General features: G+C 44.4%; 1 protein-coding gene across 4 annotated transcripts in view; it reads right to left on the reverse strand.

Annotated features, from left to right (window-relative positions):
* Positions 1–23139, reverse strand: part of FAM135B (family with sequence similarity 135 member B) — a 1878784-nt gene that overhangs the window by 910295 nt on the left and 945350 nt on the right. For 3 of the 4 annotated variants that reach the window (XM_069621672.1, XM_069621673.1, XM_069621674.1), the window contains one exon: positions 1866–1940. The exons of the other annotated variant lie outside the window; for it this stretch is intronic. In XM_069621672.1, coding sequence (XP_069477773.1) covers positions 1866–1940 — 75 coding nt within the window. The remainder of the gene's footprint in view (positions 1–1865; positions 1941–23139) is intronic. 4 annotated transcript variants of the gene reach the window in all.

Raw genomic sequence — 23139 nt, forward strand, 5'->3', positions numbered from 1 at the left:
TAATTTGTAAATGTAAATAGTTTTATTAGACTGTCAATGTTAAGAAATATTGCTATGTTCTCCAGTTCTTGTCCCTGGCATATGCTCCTACTCTGATCCCTTCACCACCTGGTACATACCATTCAATCCAACAATGCTTGAGTGTAAAGACACCTGACCCTGGGACTCCTATACTCCATGTTATCGCTTATTTGCACCCGCTCAGTCAATCAGGTGGCTGGAACAGCGGACAAAAACACACTGTGTACTGCCTGCTGTTTCCAGTGAGCAAAGGCCCTTCCCCAGGTGGCACCATCTTTATTGTGGGGAGGCAACAAGTACCTCCTCCCATATACCCACCCACCCTCCCACATCCAAAATCAAACATAACCCTTTCCCCATCCCCCTGCCTCCCTCCTCAATTACCTGCTGGACTGTTTCTTTGTGCTCCAGTCTCGGCAATCCTCCTAACTCCCTTTTCCTATGAAGGTGATCATGTTTTTTTTTCTCGGGAGGTTGGCACCAAGCAAAACATGTGCTGCCTATCTCCCGAAGAAAAAAAACGAAAAGTATTTGCAGCCTGGGCAGGCCCTGGTGTGCGAGTAGCTATCACCCCCCATTCAGGGGTGCATACACGGCCGTTAATGGCCCGCACCTCTTGCTGATGCTCTGACTGCAAGGCGGTTACAGGCCACGTACGTCCCCTGGCTCAGTAGTTTTTGCTATAGTATGGCGCTGAGTAGACTGCCCATGGCAGGATTGACAACAGATTTTATGAAATTTGCAAATTGACTATTATTAACATCCATATTGACGTGTGCAGCACTTTTCAAGTGTTGTGATGAGTCAGGTTCTTGATTGGGAAGCTCTGGGATTTGGTGAGCGTCACCACGATTATGGGGGTAAACCAAAAATAGAAACTGCTCACTTATGTAACCTACTGTATCCTTAATCTGCACCAATATAACTACATCCACATAATTTACTCAAGCTAACCTATTAGTTTTGTCACAAAAGGGATCCAGATAGCAATTTCAAAAATTGCAAATTTCATCTCTTCCCTGAGTAAAATGTTCCTTTCTGACTGACATATTTCTAGGCAGGTAAATTGACATATTTTTAAGTTTGAAAAATACAAATGTTCTTATAATCGAACAATACTTCGATTATAAGAAATTGAAATGTATTTAGCAACTCCCATGAATAAAAAAAAGCACTTTCTTTCAAACTGACCATCTTCAGAACAGGGAGAACCATAGAAGAGGTCCTCATTGTGCAAGGTGCTGCCCTCACCACTCAACATAATGCAACCCTTGAGCAGTGCATTTGACATAAACGCTCACACAGAGTTGCTCACTCATTTTTCTTGTTGGCAGTGACTCTAATTCACCAGATTTTTGTTTTTTTCAAAACCATACAGACTTATGTCAATGGGTTATCTTCATCTAGGAGCTTGAATGGAAATGTATATATATATTTGGAATCATGTGCACAATTTCTACATCATGCATTCCACAGCCTTTTTGAATCCATTGTGATTCCTCTACGCCTTTCTCTCATTTACAGATATTTCTCAAGAGACATGTCTGTGACTATGTTAATATGTCTCCATGTATGAGAATGACAGATACTTTCCTATGCACCACTCAGATGTGGGATTCATAGGAAGCGATACAAATTTAGTATTGCCGCCTCATTTCCAACATGACATGGACTTGTGTTTCCTAGTCCATGGACTCAAAGAGTGATGCTATTATTATTTTTTTTTTTAAAGACTAATCTTTCTAAAACCTTTTATGTAAGCTTAATACTATAACACTACTTATGCATGAGAAATAAAAGAATAATGCAATTTACTTATTTTAATTGTAATCCTTAGGCTGTACCTGAAACAGTTGCTGACATATAGGTTTGGCATAAACATGGTATCCTGGTTTTTCTCCTACTGTATCTCAGTGTACCTATAAGAGAGAGAAATAGATGTTGAATAACTCTGACTAATAACCTCTATGCTGCCTCTACTCCATTCATCCTTGATTCCGATCACGCCCATCAATTACTTCTTATACATTTACAAGCCCACATACTTGTGGTGGTTTGCTTCCTGCCCTTATTTCAAGTTTCCTTTCACCCTTTTCTCCATCATGCTGAATGTTGTAGATGCACACTATTTGAGGGCAAAACGTGTTTGCAGGGATTTTCTCTGCGTCTTCCCATACCAGTTCCTGTACACCTGAAGAGCTTGTGCATGTTTGCAGGAAAGCACACATGGGTTTCTGCCACCTGCACAGGAACTCAATAGGCATCACCATTCTCAGTCATTCAGTATCAGCAAATTAGCATGAATTGTGTCTGGTTTTCTTGTACCTCTAACAACTAATTGACAGAGTGAAAATCATTAGAAAACTGGCCTGTATCCTATTTAAATGGTGGCTTCTATTCATGAACTCCTCCATGCACAGGTGGCCATGTCAGAAGGCACCCCCTATGCACTTGAGGATTGGTTTGAAAACCAGGGCAGATGCCAGGAATCAAAACATGTTTCCTTACAGGTACAGCCGTTCAATGATCTGTGCCTAAGTTTCAAAGTAAAAACCCGAGCTTTCACATGTCAAACTCTTTCCTGCTGCCATTCTGGGATGACCAGAATCAACCTATTAAATACTGACACATAAATTGTATTAGTACCCGGCGAAGGGGGTGTGGCGGCCTCCCAGCCAATGGTAATCTCGCTACCTTGAGCCTCCTCACGGCCGGCGGCCACCATCTCCCCCTGCAGGGGAATCATGGCTACTTGTAGTCTCTTCTTCCTTGGTCTCTTTTCCCTTCGCATGGTGGCCATTTTTTTGTTTACTTTTTTTTAGACATTCTTTAGACATTTTTGTTTCTGTTCCGAAATTCTCCCTCAAAAGGCCCGGCGTACTAATGGCAATAAGCCCCAAGACTGTGAGCCATTACCGCATATGGTAATGCCCCTGTGGCCTTCGTTAAGGCCGTCTCAATGTCAGGCCTGTAACTGTGGGCTGCAGGGGCATTACCTTATGCGGTAATGGCCCGCATTCTTGGGGTTTATTGCCTAAGTCCAACAGTTATATTCCCCTATTATCAATTATCTCACCAAATTCTTGGTTTGGATTCTCAAATGCATACATTTATTTCAAGGGTGCCCGTGAGCTTAACAGCACCCTTGTTCCCGGACCGGCAAACTTGTAAAGAAGCCCATTGACTCTATCAATGCATGCACATTTCTGCCTGACATTCCACTACAGCAGCTGTGATCCCACCCTTCATAGCCTTCCAGTGGTTTTCCATGGTTAACTGCTGGTTTTTGGTGAATGTACCTCTCAGCCCAAGGGTACGGCTGTTCCCATCAACCCTACACCTTCACACCCTGACTGAAAGTCTAGGTAAAAGGCCAGTGTCAGAATAATTGTATCAGTCCTCCTTCAACCTTCTGACTCATTCTTGAATCTGTTAATGAAAGCTGCATTCTGTTGAAGAGCTACGACTGCAGCGAATACAATACATTCAACGAGAGAGACGATTTTTTAGATGTAGAGGTTGTTGTTTAGCTTCGTTTTTAGGATCCTAATTATACCAATGAATCTCAATTTCAGATTCATTCGGTTTGTCTGTGTTTTAACCTCGTTGTTGTTTTCATTTAGTTTCCGTCTCTGCTCGTTATGGGCAACGTGAATCTTTCTAACGTCAAACATTCCTTTGATCAGCCGTTGATAGGCAAGCATTGTACACATGACACAATAATGTTCCCATTTTCAACACGGATGTTTCAAGTGCATTGTATTTTCTGTCTTCTCAAATCTCTAAAAAGGGTGAATAAATGGCATGAATTTGCATTAAATATTCTCAAACGAAAAATGAGAAACCTGAATAATACATGGATGAGATGCAGTCACCAAAAAGAAATGCTAGATTCTTCAGCTCAGAAGCCAGCAAAAATCATGCATTGCCAAACCCAAACATGCTAGCTTTTGAATAGGCACTATATACGTATCTGTCTGTTTTGACATCATATGCTCAGCTACTTGCGCCCTTCCACAGCTTATCAACAAATACGTATGTGCACTGGCATCATCACCCGGTATCAAATTACAATATTCAGGTGCATAAAACAATGGCATACATGTCCCTGAATGTTACCCACATATGCTCAGCTCCCTGCACCCTTTTGCATCTTTTCACAACATGCATCCGTACACTGGCATCATCAGCAGGGATCAAATTACAATATCCAGGTGCACAAACCAGTGGCATGAATGTCCCTGTAACAACCAGGTACTAACAACATCTGTATGTGTTTGTATGTGGGAAGCAAATGTGTGTGTGTGGGGGGGCAGTGCATTAGGGTGCTGCAGTGTGGGGCAGTATGGAAGAGGCTTTATCTGTTGGACTGTACATGGGTGGGGGCTTCGTGTGGGGGCAGGGATTGTTTGTGGGGTTGCAATGTTTGTGTGGGGGTGCTGAGGGGGGAGTATGGGATAGGGTCTGTGTGTGTGTGGGCAGTGTATGTGAGGATCAATGCTGTGTGGGGGAAAGTCTCACTGTAAGTGAGGGGCAGTAGGTTGTTTTGCGGTATTGGATGTAATGGGTGTAATGTGGGGTGGCAACATTACTGTGTGTGTGTACATTTGAATGTGTGGGCAATGAGTTTGTGTTGGGAGTGTGTGTGGGTGTGTGAGCCTGTGTTTGGACAATTTATGTGTGGGGAAGTATATGTGTGGTGGCAGTGAATGTGTGAGTGGTATTGTGCATTTGGAAGTGTGTGTATGACACAGTATGTGCAGATGGGTAGGAGAACTGTGAGTGTGCTGGGGGTGTAGTGTTAGTTTGTAGGGACAGTGTTTGTAGGGCAGTGTTAGTGTGTGGGTCAGTGTGAGTGGGGGGACAGTGGTAGTGTGGAGGCATTGGTAGTGTGTGTGTGTGTATGTGAGATACTGGCCAATGTATATGCAGGGAAGCCTGCATGTGGGCAATGTGTGTGGGGCAAGTGTGTGATGGGAGAGCGGGTGCTGTGCATGTGGGGAGCTCTGTGAGTGGGTAGAGGTAATGTGTGTAAAGTTTGTGGAGGTGTCTGTGTGTGACAGAAGACAGTCTGTGTGTGTGGGGACAATATGTGTGTTGGGGGCTACAGTGTATGAGGGCAGGCTGGTGTGCACGAGAGGAAGAGTGCCTGGGGGCATGGTTGTTGTTTGGTGGGTCAGACTGTGGGGTCAGTATGTTTGGCTGAGAACAGTACGTGTTGTATGCACAGAGTTTGTGTTAGTGGGCCGTGGGTGCTTGTATGTTTAGACATGGATGGGTGGGTTTGTGTGTGGACATTGGCTGTGTGGAAGTGTTTGCAGTCAATGAAATTGTGGGGGCAGTGCAGGAGAAGGTTGGTGTGTATATGTGGGAGATCAGTGTGTTATGGGGATGTGCATGCATGGTGGAAGTGTGTGTGTGTGTGTGTGTGTGTGTGTGTGCGTGTGTCTGTGTGTGTTTGTGTGTGTGTGTATGTGTGTGTGGGTGTGTGGGTGTGGAGGGAGAAGCAGCGTATGTGGGGGAGTCACAGTGTGTTTGTGGGAGGCAGATAGTGTGTGTGGTTGTGGGTGGGCAGAGTGGGAGTTTGTGGGGTAATTGTGTGTGTGGTGACATTGTGTCTAGGCACTGTTTTTATTAAGTTGCATGTGTGCAAGCAGTGTAAGTGGGGTCCGTTTATTTATGGGAATTGTGTGTGGGTGTCACTATTGATGGGCAGTGTGTGAGGGAAGTGCATGTGTGGGATGACTGTGAAGGGGCAGTGTGTGGGAGTAAAGCCTGTAGCGTACCATGTTAGTCAGACCTGAACTTGTGCACAACTTGACAAGTATTACATTTTTGAATTTCCATTAATTGGAAAGAGGATATAGTTAGTCAACTGAGGTACATTTGCTTTCAAGATCTGGGTCAAAATAATGGAAGTTAGCTGGTTAAAGTCATTTGACAGTGCAACAGTGTCATTAAAATAGCCCTTCGCGTCAGAAGAGGAGGGATGGCAGCCCTGACAGTAATGTTTGGTTTGGGTTTGCTTTGTATATCGACCATAACTACTTTCTTTGTTTCAATATCACGTTCATAGCTTGCTTGCATTTGCTGAACAGACATTGGTGGGTGTCTCCTGCTTGTGAGATGGGATACCCCCCTGACCATGCAAATCAATTGCTATGGTCTCAGGTTCTATTGCACTTTCTTTTCATGTATGGCTTTGGTAAACCGTTTGAGTCATTGCTTTGAAGCAAGAATGTGGTCTCCACTTATTTTAGCATTTCTGTGTGTGTATTTGTGCAGCCATTGTTTCTTTGAAAATGATTCTCAATGTTAATTTAACCTACCTTTGATTGAACACATTTTGGGCATGTATCTATGCTAACATTCTTTTCATGTGTGTGCGTCATAGGATCTTGGAGTGTGCCTGTATTATTGTGAGTGGTTGCAAGGTTTGATCATGCACTTGCATTCAGTAATAGCAAATGGATACAGCCTCTAACTGTAATAATAACTAGACTGTGGCTAGACTAGCTGAGAACACAGTCGTTGGTTGCCTGCTCTAAACGTTCATCATACTCTCCTATTGATACAGATGACCATGTTTTGTCCATACACTGTGCTAGACAACTTCTTCCACATGATACATCTGCCGCATGTTCCTCTAATAGATCTGTAACTCCCTCTATTGATCTGAGTAAACAGATTAAATGTCTACTACTCAATGCTAGATCTCTCATTCAACATTTAATAGAGGTGGCTGTGCATATCATCAAACAGAACATTGACTCATGTGCCACATAGTCGTGGCTACATAATGATGCACGGCCCGCCCTCTCTCTCGCTGTACCTACAGGATATAGTATACTGAGAACAGATTGATGCTGTGCAAAGACAGGCGTAGCACTGATCTACAACAAAGCTTTAAAGGTTCACAAAATTGAAAATATTATACTTTTGGAGTGTGAAGTGTTATTTGTAAAACTGGCCGTGCGCAGTGTGTTTTGGTGAGCCTGAGACTGCCCAGGCTCTTTCTGCTGCTGCTGCTTCTGAGACATTTGGAAGTTTGTTTTCCATTTCCACTACTGCTTCCAGGAGGAAGTAGCTTAAAACCCCTAGCACACGCGGAGCGCGCGGTGTGCGCAGTGTGTTTTGGTGAGCCTGAGACTGCCCAGGCTCTTTCTGCTGCTGCTGCTTCTGAGACATTTGGAAGTCTGTTTTCCATTTCCACTACTGCTTCCAGGAGGAAGTAGCTTAAAACCCCTAGCACACGCGGAGCGCGCGGTGTGCGCAGTGTGTTTTGGTGAGCCTGAGACTGCCCAGGCTCTTTCTGCTGCTGCTGCTTCTGAGACATTTGGAAGTCTGTTTTCCATTTCCACTACTGCTTCCAGGAGGAAGTAGCTTAAAACCCCTAGCACACGCGGAGCGCGCGGTGTGCGCAGTGTGTTTTGGTGAGCCTGAGACTGCCCAGGCTCTTTCTGCTGCTGCTGCTTCTGAGACATTTGGAAGTCTGTTTTCCATTTCCACTACTGCTTCCAGGAGGAAGTAGCTTAAAACCCCTAGCACACGTGGAGCGCGCGGTGTGCGCAGTGTGTTTTGGTGTTCTGGTGTTCGGGCGAGGGCGTGGGCATGCGGGCCTGTCGTAATGGATGGATTATCGTACAAACGCGGGAAAATAGGAGACCGCTTGCCCTCCCCACCCCATACAAGGCTGCAATTGCGACGTTGGAACTCCGCCTCCGCATCCACATCTAATCTGACTGATGCGAGTACTGATGCCAACGAGTAAGTACAAAACTGATTAGACATAACGATGTAAGTGAGTGTACCGGAACTTTTGTGGAAGAACCTGAAGATGTGGTATCATCATTGATGTGTTTGAAGAATAAAAGCGCAAGGAGAAATGCAGTATGTACCGCCACTCCAATGATAGATTTTTTACCCTCCACACTCTCTATACCGCCAATAGCCCCCAATACCCTGCAAGTGGACTTGTCAAATACTGACAATAGCAACAATCACCTAGCCGGGCCCGTCTCACCCCTCGATCCCCCTTACCTGTCTCCCCCCGTGTTAGACAAACTGGCCATTGACGCAAGCAAGTGCACACCGAGTGTGATGTCACTATGCTCGCCGAGTGATGGGACGGCCGAGCGGGGTGAGAGGGAATGTGCGCCTGGTGGCCGTGGGGGTGGCATCATGGATGACCGCGTGGGGCCGGGGACCCCCCCCACCTGGGAATTGTTGGGCCAATTCTGGTGGAGGTCGGGGCCTCTTCGCCTGCTGGCGATCCCCGGGGCGGACCCTCCCACCCCGAGCCTTCGATTGCCTCATCTGTCAGATTGATGGCGCCTGATCCAACTGTCAGCTCCGAGTGCTCTAAGAGAGAGATAAGACGCCGAGAGGATTTTCGTGTGTCCGTCGTCATGCTTGATGGGCCGACCAAGGTGGACGCCTGTAACACAGAGTCTGAGGTTGCGTCAAGTCCGTGCCCAAGCTATCTGAACGCTGCACCCCTCCCTGACGCCCACTCTATAAACTCTTCTACAAATAAATTACCTAAATTGATGGTGTTGGCGTGGCGCGCTCATACTATGAGAGGATGCACAAATAATGGCAACTGTGATGGCAGTCCAGATCCAACCTGAAAAGAGGCCCCTCCGTCAAAACTGCGCACCCCTTCACTCCCGCCCTCCAAGAAACCATACGGCCACTCTATACACGGATCGGATGTATCGGACCCCGACAAGTCAAACACTGTGCTAGAAGACAAAGTATTTTGCATCCTCGACAAGCACTTATCTGTCCCAAACAAGGGACGCGCTTCTCCAGCACTCCCTAAAAATAGAAGAGTCTCGTCAGAAGCTGGAAACAAAACTTTGACAGAGCTCGCTGAAATAAATAAAACCTTGCAAGATTTTTCCCAAATAAACAAAACCTGCAATTTTACATCAAGAGGAGAGCATAGCATAATTAACTGGCAAAACCAGCGGACGCCTATGGCGCCCAACCATGAGACTCAGCCAGAGGCAGACTGGGCTATCACAACCTCTGATGCTCTGCGTAATTGGAAAATTGCTCTGCAAAATGATAAAGATGTTGTTTGCCCGGCTTCACCTCGCATAGCCTGTTCTCAGGCTCGTGCCCCTCAAAGACAGGAAATTGCGACAACACGCCCAACTGACTTCAGAAGTGCTAAACAAAATCCCGCATACATCACTCATGAGCGTGATTCTCTCGCTTCCACCTCATCCTCTTCTGAGATTTGTTCAACTGCTTCTTCAATCATAGAACGCGACTTTCCAAAAGTCAGGAGATCCAACACTCAATCACATGAAAAAGATCGCAACTCAGAAGTCAGGCTTGACGCGAACTTTACCAAAGACCTACAATCGGTCTTAATGTCAGCAACTGGAATTTCGCTTGCTCCATTTCTAAAGCTCTATGAGCAATTAAATGATAATGTGAAGGACCTGACAACTTTAGTGGCGCTTATGAACTCAAAGCTAATCAATATAGAAAAAGAATTGCGCGCTGAAAGAAAAGACAATGGAACAATAAAAACAGACTTGACCGCTGCCTTGCAAACTCTAACAGAACAGAAAGAAAACAACAAATTGGATAAAAAGCTCAATGCAGAGGTAGCGAAAGAAGCTCTAAGCGTGCTAAAGTATCGTCACACGACGACACAGGATTCAAATCGGCAACCTAGTCGGGAGCACCCAGCGGGTCAACAAACCGACAAGGGGCAAATTCCTATGGAATCTCCGTCCTACACCTCAATGGGAAATCTTGACACAGTCACTGGCACACTGGTACTCCACCCTACCATAGGGGCACTGGACACTTTCAATAACTCTAGAGAAACCATAGAAGCACTAAAAACTGCACCAACAACTCAGAACTGTCGGAAGGCCAACAATCCGAGTAGCGAAAAAATCTTGCCGCTTCCCTTAGTGCTTGATACTCAGGACAGCCAAGGCTCAAAACCTGTGCCTGAAAATCCCACGAATGAGAGCTTGGGCCCTAATCATGAAAGAACAAGAACCGAAGCACCTCTTCAAATGAACTTTGCTAGTGTCCTGGAAAGTAGTAAGGGCTCTAAAAATCTGGCGACACTGGATCCTCAAAAACCTTCCTCCTTGGCAACCTCGATCGACAAGGGAGCCCCCCGTTCTCCTGAGGTGATACTAATTCCAGAAACAACAGAGCCTAAAATTCAAATATTTGACATATTCAAGGGAACTGTACCCCTGAAAGTAGATCACAAGAGGCCGAATCCAGGACTGTTGAAAAAAACTAAAAATCAAAGAACTAAAAATCAAAGAATAGGTAACAACTCAAGAAAATTTCTTCGGAATCTCAAAACTGTCAATGTAACCATTAATAACACTCGAACAGACGACCGAGTCCCAACAAAGATAAATGACCTTACCACTGCAAACACCTCTACAAAGCCTGTAGAATTTGTCCCTCTCCCTGAACCTACCGAGGATCAATCCATCGACTTAATGAACCTGTCTGTGTATGAAGACTTGGAATCAGAGGAGAAGGTTTCTGGGACGGGAGCTGAGGACACCTCACTTGTGGATGCACAGCCGGCAGTTCCAAGTAACGGAAATGACTCTGCGCTTATCCAGATACCAGCTTGCGCTGCAAGAACATGTACTCTCTTCGAAAAGAAGCCTAAACAAGACGAGTCCCATATTCAAAACTTTGGAAGAAAGGCGAAAAGCCCTCGCTCAATCTCAGACGCTGTCTAAACCATCGTTAGACAGGAAGCATGCTCTTAAAGAGGGTCTGTGGACTCATAACAAACCAAAAGATACATTTTTGGATCGCCTTGGTTATAACAAAGACGACGTTAACAGAGTAGGACTGGCCAGAAACGAGATCTTCGACACACAGCTTGGCCGTGAGAGAATGGAATGGCGCAAAACGAACAGGACGGATAAAAGCGCTGGCGACAAAAGTCAAACCTTTTACAAGGCGAGGCTAGAACGTATAGAAAATGGAGAGAAACTCATTTTAAATCGCACAAACGTTCTATGCCTCTTTCAATACGTGCCTTCGCTCAGAACGATACGATCTGAGGACATCAAGACTGTGGAATTCACAAATGAGGAACAAGATGATAAAATCATCCTTCACTTCAGATCCAGAATTGTTCTAAACATTGTACTGGATGCGGGCCCCGCTCTTATGTCTATGGGCTTTGACATCTCAGAAGTGTGTGAACAAGCTGAATTCAATCACAGAGCAGATTCTCAAAAAACTAAACGCGACTCGTTCTACCAGGAACCACTGTTTTCCAATAAAACCGCAGAAACTGAGCGTCCCCGAAATGTGGAATCGTTGCTAGAACGTGATATGCACCTTGTTTCGGGAAGCATGAAAAAGACATTGGCCAATCTCTTCCCTGAGTCTGTACCAGGGAAACTCCCCACAGAGGACACCATCAAAATCACCATTAAAGGAGCTGGCACGACGGATCCGAGTCGTGGTGACTCGCAAAGCCAACAAGCCCAAAGCGGAACACAAAAGGATTGGTCCTGGCTGGCTGAAGCGTTAAAGCCATTATGCTCCAAAATGATGCAGAATTAATGATGCAAAAAATGAACAATAAAAATTCAGCAGAGTTCTGGAGACTTCTAAACAACGAAGAGGCTCCTCAACCCGCATTGATGTCAAATATGGTACCAGCAGCAAGGTGGTCATCACATTTCAAAAACTTGTACAGTAAAAAAGGTACCTGTCAGGCCCCTATAACACCAAATTTAACCAAATGGGACCCGACTTTCTCTAAAGCTGACATACTACAGATAATTAAGAACGCCAGTGCCTCAAGGGCTCCTGGACCTGATGGTCTGACTAACTTTACCCTAAAACAAAATCCAGAGCTATGGGCGGACTTTTGTAAGGAACTCTTCACTCGAATATGTCGAAGACGAGAATCCCCAAAGTCTTGGAAGAAAGCAATAATTGTGCCTATTTTCAAAAAAGGAAATCGGCTCGAGCCAAAAAACTATCGACCAATAACTCTTTTGGATGTATTGGGCAAAGTGTATGCAACCATGCTGCAACGAAAACTCTCACAATGCATTGTTGACAGTGGTCACCTTGATGAAAGACAAACAGGCTTCGTAAAGGGGGTCGGCTGTGGCCTTAACCTTCTGCTGATAAATCTGTTGAAAATGGAAGCCATTAGAGCTGGGAGAAAGGTCTATCTTGCTCTGATAGACTTTTCCCATGCGTTTGACTCCATCGATCGCGAGTTACTTTGGACAAAAATGTATAATTGGGGGTGCCCTGAGAGTCTGTTAGCCGCCATCAAAGAAATCCACTCTGCCACCACCATCAGAGTACGCCTTGGCCAAGGTGGATTGCTCACAGATGAAATTAACACTTTTTGTGGTGTCAAGCAAGGTTGCCCTTTGGCGGCGATCATCTTCAACCTTTTTCTCTCGGATATTGGCTCCGCAATCAACGAGCCATGATCCTTCTCCCCCATGCTACACGGCTCTGCATTAGGCTGGCTGCTGTATGCCGACGATTTGATCTTGTTGGACTCTACCCCAATCGGCCTTCAGCGCAAAATAAATGCAGTTGAACGTTACGTGGAAAATAACGGACTGCTCATCAACAACATAAAAAGCGAAATATTAACACTACAGAATTTGCATACGGGATGCCACCGGAAAAATAACAAATTCAGATGGCACTTGGGAAAGGAAACACTTACTACGGTGGAAAGCACTAGATATCTTGGGATGCACATTAACACAAACATAAATGATAGCCCCTGGATGGAGATCACGAAGACTAAATGTCGACAACTAGCTTCCCAAGCTTCTATACTAAACAAAAAATATGGAAAGTTTTCACTCAAACCAGTGATAGCATTCTATCAGCAGAAGGTTGTTCCAGTCTTGATATACGGCGCAGAGAATGCCTTTGGATGCTCGGCTGAACTTTGGTCAACCCTAGAACACATTTTCTGGGTAAAAATCCTACATCTTCCGAACAGCACACCCACATCCAGCATACGCTACGAGTTAGGTTTGATCTCGCTCGAAGCTAGGATCCTGTGGAATACCTTGCCCCTATTTAGGAAAACTGTGATGCCTGCAACAATACCTCAATTTAAAATATTAAGCAATCCTGGCAATGCCAACCCAGACTGTCTCCTAGCATTGTGGTACAAAAGATGCCAAGAACTGCTAACCATTTATGGAACGAATATCAAAACTCTTCAGGCCAACCCAGACCTGGTGAAGAAAAAGATCTGGGAAGCAGACTGGATTCAAACTAGTGAAGACAGAAGAAGGTCTAAAGCATTGAAGGATGCTCCACCTGAGGCACAAGCTTTTAACATACTACAAAATTATGTAGCCTTGTTCCCGGACAACGCAAAAAGGGCCACATACATGACATTTCGCCTAAACCTATTCAGAACTAAAGATAGGACAAAGAACTGGATAGGTAAAGTTGACTCGAACACCGTATGCAGGTATTGCAAAATCTGCGAGGAATCACTCAAGCACCTTGTCTTATTCTGCCCATTCTTTAAACCACAAAGAATTAAACATCTGGGACAAATAATCTCTGAACACGCAACAAGGAATGTAGAAGAATGGTGGCAGCTGATGTATTCCGGCTCCAATACAAAACTAACCAGGGTGCTAACCGTGTTTTTGCAAGAAATTGAAGCGAGCCTTGATGCGGTGAATACCGAAGATGAAGGTTGATGGTACAGGCTCACATGGCTTGTTACCAATACAGCTCACTCGGAGTTACATGTCAAGGTTCCCGTGGCCCTGGCTGTGACCTCCTGTTTTCTTATGCCTGTATCTTGAAACGTGATCTCATGTATACTTCTGAATGTGGAAATGGATGACTTGTATCATTTTGTTTTTTTAAAGGTTTTCTATAAACCAATAAAAAAAAAAAAAAAACTGGCCTTTGACCCAAACACTACCTTCACAATGGTTCTCATTTATCAACCAGCATAGAATATGCCAGACTTTTTAACATACATGAGTGAACTTAGTTCCTCTCAATTGAAACCACTATCTAGAACTATGAATATGTGTGATTTCAGTTTAGGATTCTTAGATGATTCTGATGCAATGGAAACTTTGGTTGGATGCACTCTTCAAAATCTAGTTTTCACTCAACATGTTAATGTACCAACACACAAAAAAGGAAGGACCCTAAAATAGTTTCTTACACACAACATTACTATTATTGAAATCAATCTCTGTCCCTGGTCAGACCACTTCTTTGTGGTTTGGAACATGAATAAATAACAGGTAATGTCAAAAGTAGAGCCACCAAACAGTGGAGGTTGTTTAGAAACCTTCGGAAACTGACCCCATCTGCTATTGCTCTCTATATTTCCTGTGTCATTGACAAACTACATAATCTTAATTCAGCTGAAGAATTGGCCAATGCATACCTACTTATGCTGGAAAACACAGTTTATAATGTGACCCCAGTAAAATCTTGTCTTGTGAGCACACTACCTGACAGAGCTTGGTTCTCGCTAGATATCTGCAAACTGAAATAAAATCAAGAATAAAGCACTGAATCGATAGACAAAAACTTAATTGTCATCTATTCTGTTGCGGCCAAAATGTACAAAGTTACCATCTGCAAGGCAAACAAAAATATACTTCGATCGAAAAGAATCTCCAACTCCAGGGAGCTCTTCAGAATTCTTAAGGAGCTGCAGGGTCCTTGCCCATGTCCAGCTCAAATGACCAAAGATGCCAGTTAGTGTACTGGCATTCATAATGCCCTCATTGATAAGCTGACACTCATACTGAGGGATATTGCAGCTAAACAGGTTTCAGGTGATACTGATAAAGGGGAACCGGTCCATGCGGGGATCACAAGTCTAGCTACCAAATAAGAATTTCAGTTGGTTAATGAAGACCAAATGATAGAAATCATTAAGAAACTTAGACCCACACATTTTACAGGTGATCTTTGCCCGGCCCTCACTGTGAAAGCATGTGATCCTGCTTATTACCAAATTTAAAAATGCATCTTTCCCAGAAAACTGTGTTCCACCTTGTATCAACAAGCATTGGTTTCACCATTGATTAAAAAACCCTCACTGGACCCCAATGTACCAGGTAATTATCGACCAATTACCAACTTGCCTTACCTGTTGAGAATCCTGGATCAGGTGGCACCTGTACAAATAGAGGAATTCCTCTTGAAGCACAATATATTGGGAGAGAAACAATCAAGCTTCTGGTGTACATATAGAACAAAATCCACCTTATTAGATTTAAAAAATAACATCTTTAAATCTTTTGAGTCAGGTAATACAGCATTGCTTGTATCACTAGATCTATCTGCAGCATTCGATCTGGTGGATCACGCCATACTGACAAACCGCTTGCAGCATGCAGCTTCCTTTTCGCCATTAGCAACCACATGGATAAAATAATTCCTCTCGGAACGCAAAGCCATGGTTTTTTTCAAAGACTCTATGGCTGAAGAATTCTCAGTAACCTGCGGGTTACCACAGGGATCATGTGCATCACCTACACTGTTCAAGATGTGTATGTTACCATTGTTTGAACAACTGTATAGGGAAGGCATTGTGTATGCTAATTATGCTGACAATATGCAATGTCTGATCTCCATTACTGGGAATTTCAATGCTGACCTACTTTCCAACAATGTTACCTATGCCAGTTCCACATCTGGATGCGCACAAATGGTTTGCTCTTAATGATTCTAAGACTAAGCTGATGGTCATGGGTAGATCTGTGCAGCTGTGAAGGTTAGGCCCAGAATACCAGAGCTTCAATATCACAGGCTGCATCATTCCCACCCAAACTAAAATCAAGACGTTAGGCGTTACCTTCAATCAAATACTTAACATGAAAGAGCAAATAAGCAGCCTTGTCTCAAGCATCTCTCACCAGCTGAAACTGCATGCCCAGCTTAGAGCATTTTTTGAATTCTACTAGCTGTGCCACCATTGCTTGAGCTATAATAGGTGGTCCAGAACAAAGCTGTTCACATCGTAGAGGGACTCTGCAGATTGGATCATGTGTCTGCAGCTTGCATGGCTTTTACACTGTCTCCCGATTAGCACTAGAATCTCTTTCAGAGTTCAGTGTATCACACATAAGTGCCTAGATGGGGTAAGCCCCAAGTATCTGTCAAACTGTATAACTTGGCTCCTGGCCGGCTGGGTGGTAAGACCCACCAACGCCTATCTTTTGGATACACCACGGGCAAGACTGTCCACTGTTGCTCTAGTGTCTTTCGGAGTACGGGGCCCCCAAAATGTGGAGTGCATTAGCTCCTGATCTGAGAGCCTGTACCACTTTCTCTGCCTTCAAACGTGGACTAAAAACAGCTATGTTTAAGTAAACAACCAATGCCTCCCACAGATTCCTGGTCTCTCCCTCAAAACTCTGATGTTTGTTCTGTGTTTTCTCTAGGTGCCCCCATGCCCACAGGCTATTGTCTCTGCACCATAAAAATAAAATATATGTACAAAAATAAGTAACAGAGTTTGCATGAAAATTGCAATTGTCAAAATACAACACAAGATGTTCATGGGTTAAACACTATGTTTCCTCCATGTTAGGATTTATACCATAATAAGATTGCTAGATCATGCTGTATTGTGAATACAACACACACATATCCGACAGCATTTGTATGAAAGCTACTGAAAGCAGACCCGATTAAAAGAAAAGATAATTGTACACGCATGGTGTGACATTGTCATCAAAATGGATCCACAGCTGTTGACGTTTTAAATATACTGCCATTCAAGAGTTCGACACAGTGAGGGATGGCATTTGTTTCCCGAATGCAGCATATTTGTATATAAGGTTTCTGATTCAATCGCAGGTGTGTGGTGTATGGTTTTGATTTTTTGTAAACGTTTAGAAACCGTTGAGCCATTTGTAAAAGTATGCATGGTTCTCTATGAATTTCAGTGCTAATGCATGCAGATTTGGTGACAGGATTACATCAGCGATGAGACACCATTTGAGTCGAGCAAAGGACAAATGTAACAATAAAAGACATCAGCCTCATTATGAGTTTCGTGGTATCTCTGTGGTAAATCTGCCAAGATACAACCAAACTGAAATACTGTTACTGACACTGGGTCCAGTGGAAATACCACCAGATTACTAGTGGTGGTAGGCAGTGTTAGTCCACAATAATTGGCGTCCATTGGACTTCATAGCGATTTGGGTGGAACTGCCGCTCACAGTAATTCTGGCGATTTTGCCATTTTTTGGGGTGGAAAGGTGACAGTATCACTTCTAGCTAAAGGTGAATCCACCACCTATGTGCCACGGTCCTGGGTGAAGAGGTTGTTTTTTTAAAAAATTACCTAAAAGAAATTGATTGAGAAAGACCATTCCATGATCGCATGGAGCAGTTTTTCTAAATGACGCACATGAGTGCGCGCAGGGGCTGACAGGCATTGAGGGATAACAGGTAAGTGTATGTATGTGTGCGTGTGTGCTTCTGAGTTTGTGTGTGTTGTGATTTTGTGTATGTTTTACAATTCGGGAAGTCTTGGGGGGGAGGCAGTTGGGGTTAAGGGGGGTTTAAGGAGTGCAAGCTCCGGGTTTTGAGTTAATGCCGGAAGGGAATCAATTTTTTTAAAAAATTTGTAGGCCACCTAAAAACGATCTTTTTGTTAGGGGATCTACAAAAAGCGAAACAAAATCACATAGAACCCTCTGCCACTAGTAGTATAGTGGTGTGGGAATGCAGCAGTAACAGAGTGGGGACTCCATTACTGCTGATTTTTAGTGCACTGCCATACTTAGAATGAGGTTGGCAGAGATGTTATCACAGTCCCTTGGGCACAGTCGTTTAAAAAAAATGTATTCTCTTCTTTTTAATTTGCATAACAGTTGCAGAAAACCACCCACCCCCATTAACTGTGTTACAAACATTAATACAAATCCAGAAATCTGCCCGAGATATCCACACATAACTTTTTATTTTTTTCTGATGCTCGTAAATAACACTCTCCATCATTGCAAGCTTGTCCATTTCATCAACCCTCCTGATCTCGGGATGAACCCGCCGACTTCCAGTGTCTCAAGATACTTTTCGTGGCCTTCAGAGAACCTCTACATAACTACTTTTTCTGTGCACCAGTCAAATCATCAATACATTGATCATCTCCCGTTATCAAGGTATCAAAATTATAATGAAAGGATTTTCTCAGCATCCTATTGAATATCAAGGACAACCGTCCCCAGAAGTGCCTCAATTTATTACATTCCCCTAGCATGTGTATTAATGTTCCGGTCCAATGAGAACATATCCATATCCATGCTTATACAGATGTTCTGGAACCCAATAGACTCTGTTCAAGATGTTAGCCTGTCTCGACTTCTCCCCCAGCCTAATAAAGACAGAACCACATTCCTACAGACAGTCACCCAGCACACCCCAGTCATCTCCCTAGACAATCTTGGAGACCACTCTAGCAAAAAAGCAGAATTTCTATTGGCCGATCACTTCTTCTTCTTCTTCTTCAAATTATCGACAGCGTGGGCGGACCCACGCAGGTGCTTCCCCATCCAAACGGATGATGTGCACCTTCCCCACCAATCTTACACAAAACCCTCACATTCTCATGACTGCTCCCACTGCCCCGTCTGCCCCACAAAATCTAGCAGCATACTGCTCCTATCTCTGCCTCTCACCCTGACTCCTCCCAGCAAAGCCTTCCCACTCAGTTCAGCCACTCCCAGCGCAAACATTCAAACCCTCATCAACTCTCTCTCCTCGACATGCCTCTCACACGCAAGCAGAAAATGTCCCACAATTTGGCCGATCACAAAATCACTCTGTAGAACCAGCTTGCTTGTTGCTTCTCCGATTCAGTCTGTGCAATTACCTCTCCAAATCAATCTCATCCTTAGGAACCCTCTTGGTAGCCTGCAGATGGGAGAAAGTAAGCCATGTCCCATCTGCCCTGAGTTCACCAATCCAATGTACACCTCCAAGGAACCATTCTGGACAAAACATCATTTTCCTTCCATCTGTGACCTCCGGGTTACACCAAATCGAAGAGTTCAAATGTCAGAATGCCCCCATCCACCTCAAAAGGATCACGCGCTTCCCCCAAGACACCCTCAAAAACTCTGTTAATAATGTACTGGGAAAAGGCTTCAATGATTTAATTGAAAGCAGAACCTGAGGTGTCAATGGCCAGCACAAGCAGGCCTGCACCTTAACCCAATCACCCATTTATGCATCGATAAACATAGCTAGATGCCTGACCTTAAAAGCTAGATGGAAGGCCTAGAAGTTAGGAACACTCAAGCCACCATTATTTACGGGTAGTTGAAGTTTGTAGAGCTTCATTCTAGGTAGTTTGTCATCCCATAGAAAACCATGTAATAAAGCATTGATATCCAACAACAACGATCTACATGCAGGTAAAGGCAACGTGCTGAGTATACATGTAATCTTAGGTGCAGAGTTCCTTTTCAGCGCATCAACCTTCCCCCACAGGGACAGATTCAGCTGTCTCCATCTATCCAGATCTGATTTCAGAACTGACAACATCCTCCCCACATTCTCCAACATAATCTTGTCCAACCTGCTGGTCAGCAAGATGGCCCACACATTTTATCTGTTCGGGGTACCATCGGAAACCCATATTCACTACTGCTTCCTTACAGTATCATGATGAAATAGGTTATGCCTCTGACCTGGACAGGTTAATCTTGCACCCAGAACAACAGTAAACTCAGAAATCTGTTCCATTAAAGCTGACAGCAAGTGGTTCAAGTCACTCTGCAGCAACAGTAAGTCATCTTAATACAACCAATGTTTCTGTGTGGCCCCTTCATAAACAACTCCAGTTATCCTTTCATCCTGACTGATGTGTGAGGCCAGGGAGACAGCCCTGTCTAGTCCCCCATTACACAGAGTTCAGAGCATACCCCATTAGTCAACACATCAACAATTGGATTTGTGTATAACAACCTGACCCAACTCATGAAGGGCTCACCAAAGACCATCGTCTTTAGCACTGCACACAAGTAAATCCAGTTTACTCGATCAAACGCCTTCTCTGTGTCGAAGAAGAAATCAGCTCCCTCTTAATACATGCCATTTTCTTGTGAAATAGTATGACCTCTGCTTATTAGTTGCCACATGCCTTCCTTTCACAAAGCCAGACTGATTCGAGTGCATCAACTTTAGTAAAAATACCTCTAACTGTCTTGCCACCGCCTTAGCCAGAATGTTATTATCAGTATTAATGAGGCATATTGGTTGATAGTTTGCAGGCGACATCTGAACCTTATCTTTCTTCAGGATCAGCAAGATCGGCATGTGTTGCGTAATCTTTTGAAGGCTTACCAGGGCATCAGAGGCCCTATACATATCCCTCAGTAGCTCAAAGATAGAATGTGGCATAATTCTATAGAATTTTGTGGGTAAACCAACTTTGCCAGGACATTTACCAGAGTTAAGGAACAAAACTATTTTCCGCAATCTGCCAACCAAGAAGTCTTTATCTAAATCCTCTCTTTCCTCAACAGAAGGTTCCAGGAGTGCCAAGTCCTGACCAAGCTCAGGGATATCTTTTATACCATCCAGACAATAGAGGTCCTTATAGAAGCTGGAAGCAACAAAACACTCCATTGATTTTCACAGTATCTGTCACACCATTGATTTGACAGATCCATCAGGTTTCTCCATACTGATATTGATATTGTATTTATAATGCGCTCGTACACAAGTGTTTCAGAGTGCGACAAGGCAAGTGAGGGGAACAGGGGAGAAAATAAATGATCTTACTAGGCCCAGTGACATTGAGAATGCGCAAGTGCATGGGAATGGAAAAGGGGAAAAGTGCATAGAAGGGGGGAGAAGTGGAAAGTGTGGAGCAGAGGAAACAGATACTTAATAAATAAATAAAATAAATAATAAAGGCAATAAATGGTGGTAGTGCAACCAGCAAGTGGCAAGTGCTGGGTTTAAGGCAGCAGACAGGGTATGCCTGATGAGTGCAGAGAGAGAGAAGTGTGGTGGGGGACTGTATGGAGACATATACAGACCCAAGTGCAAGAAGTGTCCCGGAGTTAGTGCAGGAGGGTGGCAGAGTGAGCAGGTACCTGGGCCCGGAGGACTGAGGGTGGCCAGGTGCATGGTGCCGAGAGAGAAACAGATCAGCAGGGGAGGTGGGGGAGAAGGCGGAAGCAAAGTTAAGGTTTAGAGGTGCTTCCGGAACCAGAGATGGTTCTCCTCAATTTTCAGAGTGACAGGGAGGCTGTTCCAAAGGGAGGCCCAAGATGAAGACAGAGATCTACCCCCAGCTCATTTCTCTGAAAAGCAACAGACCCTGAGGGAGTTAGTGGTAGAGGAGCGAAGAGCTTGGGACGGGATGTATTTACGGAGGGATAGTTGAAGGTGTTTTGGATCCAGGTCTCATAAAGCCGTGTGGACAATGCAGAGGGTTTTGAATTTAATCCCTGCATGCAGTGGGAGCCAATGAAGGGATTTCAGAGCAGGCAAGATACAATTCCAGGGCTTGAGGCCAAGGACAAGTCTGCAGTCCTGTTCTGGATTAGTTGTAAAGTGAGGAGAGTAGAGGCAGGTAGATTTAGAAGAGGCTGTTACAGTATTCCAATCTAGAGAGAACCAGAGCTTGAAAGGCAATGAGCTTCTGGGGGAAGGAGAGGAAAGGCAGAGTACCTCTGAGGAGGTGCTGTAGGAAGTTTGGAGTCAAAGATGACACTGAGGTTCTTAACCTCGCAGGTAGGGGTAGGAGGAGGGCCCAGGGAGGCCGGCCAGAGAGTGAGCGGAAAAGATGGTGAAGGTGTACTGATAAGGAGGATCCTCTTGTTGGCATTTAGACAAAGATCATTGGCGGCACACCAATCTATAATGACAGTTGCTATCCCCAGATTCAAAAGCACAATAGCAGGGGACAGCAACTTCAAAGTTCTAGCCCCAAAACACTGGAACACTCTCCCAACTAACAGAAACAAGAAGAACTATTCAAAAAAACACTGAAAACATGGTTATTTAACCAATTCTAAAAACACCAAAAGTCCATAGTTACTTGCAGCCCTATGATCTTCTACCTGCTGGACCAAACACCTGTCTCCTGCTGTTTCCTGCCCATAATTGTCAAGAATGTAATTTATGTAATTTTGAACTGTCTTGTAACCATGCGGGGATGTTGCATTCTGCCCAGAATTTTTAAGTTTGTAAGTTTTATGAATTGTCTGTAATATCTTAGGGTCTGGGCGTATAACAGATGAAATAAATTAAATAAATGAACAGTTCGGCAATCAGAGATGAGAGAAAGAGAGGAGGTGGCTGAGGGCAGCCTGAAAATGAGTTGAGTGTCGTCAGTGTAGAACTGGAAATTTGAGCAGAAAATGGCAATGCATTGGGCGAGAGTTGAAAGGTATTGGTTGAAAAGCCAGGACGAGAGGTTAGACCCCTCGGGAACACCACAGGTTGAGAGGGAGATAGATGATAGGAAGGACCCAAGTTGGACCTAGGAGGGTCAAATTGAGAGGAAACAGGTCAGTCAGGCCACAGTCTGATCGGTGTTACCCAGGTTATCACGGATATGGTTGAGCAGGGTTGTATGGTTGACCGTGTCGAAGGCAGATGAGAGATCGAGTGGGATGAGGACAGATGGAATGTTACAGCCAAGGTTGGAGAGCAGGTCTTCACGGATGTTCAGAGAGCAGTTTCCGTGCTTCTGGCAGCCCTGAAGCCAGACTGGTGGTCATGGAGAGGGCCAACAGAATTAGAATTAAGATTAAGCTGAGAGATGGACAGCTTTTCCAGGAGTTTGCCAAGAAAGGGAGTTATGGAAATTGGCCGATAGTTAACCGGATAAGATGGGTCAGCTGTGGGTTTCTTGAGAAGTCGCTTCACAAGGGAGTGCTTCAAAGGAGAGGGGAGGGATCCTGAGGCAAAAGAAAGGTTGCAAAAATCAGCACGGGCAGGAGCGAGGATATCAATGTGGTCTTTGATGGTTTTAGAGGAACAGGGATGAACCTGTTTTGACGAGGCTTTCATAGATTGAACTTGTCTAGCAACCTCATCAGGGGAGAACAGAGGAAGAATGAGACAGAGGGTGGGGGG

The sequence above is a fragment of the Ambystoma mexicanum genome, chromosome 5q (assembly GCF_040938575.1).
Source record: "Ambystoma mexicanum isolate Mex_15411 chromosome 5q, UKY_AmexF1_1, whole genome shotgun sequence".
Classification (NCBI taxonomy): domain Eukaryota; kingdom Metazoa; phylum Chordata; class Amphibia; order Caudata; family Ambystomatidae; genus Ambystoma; species Ambystoma mexicanum.